The sequence below is a fragment of the Mobula birostris genome, chromosome 15 (genome assembly GCF_030028105.1).
Source record: "Mobula birostris isolate sMobBir1 chromosome 15, sMobBir1.hap1, whole genome shotgun sequence".
Taxonomy (NCBI): domain Eukaryota; kingdom Metazoa; phylum Chordata; class Chondrichthyes; order Myliobatiformes; family Myliobatidae; genus Mobula; species Mobula birostris.
The window spans coordinates 2450581-2456201 of NC_092384.1; the positions used below are offsets into that span (position 1 = coordinate 2450581).

The 5621-nt window shown below is 46.4% G+C and overlaps 1 protein-coding gene across 1 annotated transcript; it reads left to right on the forward strand.

The window, feature by feature from the left end:
• Positions 1–490: 490 nt before the first annotated feature.
• On the forward strand, positions 491–1623 carry LOC140210214 (eotaxin-like). Its single transcript, XM_072279090.1, has 3 exons — positions 491–570; positions 909–1017; positions 1102–1623. The coding sequence occupies exons 1-3, from the start codon at positions 492–494 to the stop codon at positions 1205–1207; spliced, it is 294 nt and encodes a 97-aa protein (XP_072135191.1). The 5' UTR covers position 491; the 3' UTR covers positions 1208–1623.
• The last annotated feature ends 3998 nt before the right edge of the window (positions 1624–5621 follow it).

Consider the following 5621-nt stretch of genomic DNA (forward strand, 5'->3'; position numbering starts at 1 on the left):
CTGCTCCAGTATCTTATGGTCTTATGATCTTCTGTCACACCTGGAACTTCTATAGCCTGAACATTGAGCCGCCAAGCCCGTACATCACTTTCATTGATTGCATCAAAATCACCAGCCAGCGTCTCGAAACACTTTCATCCACATCCCAGTGCACGGAGACAACTCGTATAATTGGAACTGTATTCTTACCGTTCAATTTTCTTCGCCTTTGAAACAGACGGTGTGGAATTTTTGAAGGAAGTCAGCGGTGCCAGTACTTAGAACGTGGGTCCAGGAAATTAAAGTGTGCAGAACTCAAGAACGGCCATTCGGAGAATTGCTTCACTTCCCTTTTTACGGAACGCCGGAGCAGTGGCCAGTGCTGGTGTTTGCGGGACTTTCCAGACAAGCGCTAAATTGATGGGTATGACTGCTGCCAGCACCCTTTATAAAGCAGAATATGAGAGCTGGTGCATCACACGGTCATCAATTCCACCCTGGTATAGGACAAGATGAAGGCAGCGCTCTGCGTGGTCCCAATTTTGGCAGCTCTGTGGATCTGCTGTTTCAAGCAGGCTGCACCCGCTCCAGGTAAGAGAGTTTCCTTATTCCCACTATTCCACACCCAATCCACAATGAACCGTGATCAGCTCTCCCCGCGTCCCATCGGTTGGTGGTGGTATTGAACAGCTCAGAGTGGAATGATTCTCTTGGAGAGAGGGTCGAGAATGGCAGTCAGCAAAAGGGAATGGAAGGGTCATAAGATCGGTGGAGGAATGGCGTAGAGTCGTTTAAATGAAGGACGGATTTACTCTGTAAAATGTCTTGGGGGGTAACGGCCTTCATGCGCGAGGCAGAGCGTTCGCGTTGGTTAGAGTGGGCTGAGATATCCAGCCGTATCTAACTATTTGTTTTTCGTTCTCCCTCAGCCGCAATCATAACGCTAGAATGCTGTGAGACGTTTAAGACAACGCCCATTCCTCACAGGAGGCTTAAGAGTTACAAGGAAGCTCCCTTGTGCCCGACACCTGCCGTCATGTGAGTGTTTCAACGTGCATCTGCAGAGTGTTTGAACAATGGTTGATAACTCTCCCGTAATCGCCACTGTTTGTTCTGTTTCAGATTCACCAACAGGAAGAATATGAAGATTTGCACTATGGCCAGTGCGGAATGGGTTAAAGCTGCAGTGAAGTACCTGGACAGGAAACACCAGGGTGGCAGAGACTAAGTGAAATCTTCACACTTCATCAAGCTCTCAAGAGCTAATTTTCAACGTGGGTTCAATTCTTCCCGGCTCCCGAGTGGAGGTGAAACTTCAGCATCGACTCCAGAAATTGACCCAGTGAAGGAGGAGAGCTGAGTTTGATTCATATTCACAGTTTAGAGTTAAAGCTGTGTTGGGATGGGTCATTCAGAGGGCAGGTTAGGACCCGGTGCGTTGTAGTGTTATAAACCACACGATGTTAACTGGATCTCTATCGCGAGTTGTCTGGAGTTGTTATATTGATTGGATTAGATTATGAGGACACGCAGTCCTCTTTTATTGCCATTTAGTAATGCATGCATTAAGAAATGATACAATATTCCTGATCTTATTTCGTTTGTACATTTGTTAAGTATTAATAAAGATTGAAAGTGACGTGGGCTGTGCTGTGTGTGAGCTTTGATCATTGTCACTCCATCTGCATGGGTCAGAGTGAGCTCGGAGTATCGGTGCAAGGGAGGGCGACATGTGATCGTTGACAGATTCTGCATGTCATTCCTCGCAACGGGACCGGGATTCGGAGATATACCTCAGGCCGAGGAACATTAGGAAAGTATCAAACTTTGGGGGGAGTTTGCCCACCCAGTTTCCGATCACTGAGAAATCACTGAGTTCCCTCACCCGTCATTCACAGACTAGGAAGTGCTGGAGCCCCATTACTGATTCCTCGGCTCCCCCTCCCATTCGTTAATGATCTTCAATCGCAAATGGACCCATTGATTCCGGCTCTCTGTACTTGTTAGTGCTCCACTCTCCGCCCTCTGCCCTAACCACTGCCCCATGGTGCCGCGGATGTTCTACTCGGTATTTCTTATCGACGAGGAAGGAAGACATCCCATCTGTCATCCTCGTGCCACCTTATCAGATACTTCTTGGAAATCCCGTAGACGCCCTCAGCTACTCCCACCGTATCATCCTAGTCGTTCCATAGGTGTCACGTGTTCATGCGGCACAGAACCAGGCCCTTCGGCCTACTGTGCCCATGCTATCACAGCTACGCATCTACCACGATGCCAGATAGCAGCACTTTGACGGTATTCTACTGGACCCTGGTGATTCAAGTGTTTGTCCACAGGTTGTGAGAATCACTGCCTCCAACATCCCCTCAGTTAGTGCAGTCCAGATTCTAGCCACATCCCGTGTGAAACATACCCCCGTTAGTTCCCATCTACAGCTCTTACTCCTCACATCAGACCTACGCTATGCCGTCTGGTTTAGACGCCCTGTTAGAGGGAAAGGGTTTATTGCTCTCTCTCTCTCTTCTTTCCATGTCTGTCATAGTCCCAGATAGTACAGCTCACCCCCATTTGCTCAGCAATATCTGTTGCAATGAAAAGTAACTCGAAGTATGTCACGTTATAATTCAAATGTTCACTCCCAGGCAACATCCTATTGAATCTCCTTTTCACCCGCGCAGTGCATTCACTTCCTTTCTACAGTGTGATGACCAGAACTGCACGCAGCCTCAGATGTAGACTGACCAACATTCTCTAAGGTTGTAATGAGAATGCCTTCTTTTATATTCTTGCCCTGGGTAATGAAAGTCAACTCCCCTCCCTCCAATACCTTCTTCACCACTCTGTTTCTCTGTGCTGCCTCCTTCAGAGATCCTTGGTCATCCCTGTTCAGCTGTCCCATCGTCCCGTGGATTTCCCTTTACCTGCTCTTCTCTCCTTGATAATTGATTGCATCATATTTCCAGAATAATACACGTGAACTACCAGAGGAACTTGACACCCTCGGTAGCATCCATGGAGTGGGTTAGTGTTCATGGGCTCACTGTGCATTTTGAAATCTAGTGGCAGAGCGGAAGAAGCTGTTATTGAAACATTAAGTCTTTGTCTTCACTCTGCTTGACCTCCTCTTTCCTGGTATCAGTGAGAAGTGGCCATGTCCTGGATGATGGATGCCAGCTTCTTGAGTCAGAGGCTGTTGAAGATGTCCTCGATGCTGGGGAAGCGAGTGGCCATGGTGGAGCTGGCGGAATTTACAACTGTCTGCAGCTTGTTTCAGATTCTGTGCACTGGCCCTTCCATCCCAGATGCTGAAGCAGCCAGTCAATGCTCTCCATGGTGCATCTGTGGACATTTGAAAGAGTCACACCAAGTTTCCTGGAATGGAATATAGCCCTGTCATTGCTTCTTTGTAATTGTGTCAATATGCTGGACTCACCATTCATCTTCAGAGATGTTAACATCAGGAATTTGAAACAGCTCACCTTTTTCACTGTGATCTTCAGGTGAGGAACTGAAGAATCTGTTTGAAGAAGCTCCTTGTTTTGGAGCTTGCTAGTTAGAACTGAGGGTATAAATGACCTGCTGAGTCACTGTAGCATTTTATGTTTCTTTCTCCGGATTTACAGCATTTGCACAATTTCTGTGACCATCATATTCCCAGATGTTAAACTCACAGGCTTATAGTTTCCTGCACCTGAGCTCCAGCCACCATTAGTTGTCACAGACCTGTACACATCCAGTGAGATCTGGCAGTTTGCAATTAATTACAATCAATCCCTGCACCCACTTCCTCCCAGAGCCATTATGATCCGTCAGCTGTGGACCTTAGGCCTTATGAGTTTGTCATAGAAACTTCTCTTCTGACAATAGAAATTGTTTCAAATATCTCCTTCCCTTCATCATCAGATATTATGGGATATATGCAATCTCTCCTCCAAGCACTCTATTCCACGACTATCCAAACTGAAACTGTAAAAGTTAAAATGAATATTATTATAACCTAGCCCCAGCTGAGGCAGCGTGTTGTGTCCCTGAGCAAGGCATTAATCACACAGGGCCCTGTGGTGACACTGGTGCCAAGCTGTATGGGTCCTAATGCCCCTCCCTTGGACAACATCGGTGTCGTGGAGAGGGGAGGCTTGCAGCATAGGCAAGTGCTGGTCTTCCATACAACCTTGCCCAGGCCTACGCCCTGGAGAGTGAAGACTTTCCAGGCGCAGATCCATGGTCTCGAAAGACTAACGGATGCCTTTACTATAAACTATATTTTTATCTCTTTGAGCATATGCCCACATTTCTCTAATTTCATTCCCACTGACAATGGCAGACCCAGAGCAAAACCTGATAAGACCACAAGACCATAAGATATAAGAGCAGAATTTGGCCATTTGGCCCATCAGCCCTGCTCTGCCATTTCATCCTGGCTGTTCCAATTTTCCTCGCAGTGTCAATCTCCTGCCTTCTACCAATATCCCTTCATGCTGTGACTGATCAAGAATCTATCAAACTCTCCCTTAGATACACATAAGGACCTGGCCTCCACAGCTGCCTGTGGCAAAGATTCCACAGCTACTCTCTGGCTAAGGAAATTCTCCCTCATTTCCATTCCAAAAGGAAATCCCTCTATTCGGAGGCTGTGTCCTCTGGTCTTGGACTCTCCGACCATAGGGAATATTCTTTCCACATACACTCTATCAAGGCCTTTCGCCATTCACCCCTCATGCTTCTGAATTCTAGTGAATACAGGCCCAGAACTATCGAACACTTTTCCTATGACAAGCCATTCGATCCTGGAATCACTTTTGTGTACCTCCTTTGAACCCTCTCCCGTTTCAGCACAAAGAGTCCCAACCTACTCACAATCCTCCAAGTGAGGCCTCAACAGTACTTTATGAAGTTTCAACATTATGTCCTTGCTTTTACATTAGAAGGGAAAAGATGAAATATGAAAGCAAGCTAGCAAATAATCTCAAGTGGATAGTAGAAGTTTTTTCAAGTTTGTTGAAAATAAAGAGAAATGAGAATGGATATAGGACTGCTAGAAAATAAGGCAGGAGAAATAATAACGGAGAACAAGGAGATGAGTATTTTGCATCAGTCTGCACTGTGGCAGACACTAGCAGTGCTCCTGATGTTGTAGTGTGTGAAGGAAGAGAAGTGGGTGCAGTTACCATTACAACAGAGAAGATGCTCAATAAGCTTAAAGACCTAAAGGTACGCAAGTCAGCCGGACCAGATGAACTGCACCCTAGGGTTCTGAAATAGGTAGTATTAGAGATTGTGATTTCATTAGAAATGATCCTTCGGTTCCGGTGACGTCATCGTTCAGAATAGCAGTTTAAACCAACAGCTCCTCCGGAAAAACGCGTATTTTGCCCCGTTAATCCATCAAGTAAAGATCTTTCGAAAATATCTGAATTGGTAAGGGGGGCAAGAATGGAGATAAAAAAGCACCACGGCGGATCTATGGAAGAGAGAGGTGCAGCGCGCGGCTCCCCTACACGTGCACGCGGCGGCGAGGCTCGTGCAGGCGAAGCGGCAAATATGATGAAGATTCTGGAAGAGATAAGAGAATCAGAAAAGATATAAAACAGCAACTCGATGATATAAAGTCAGAGCTCGCCAACGTCAATCAGAAAACA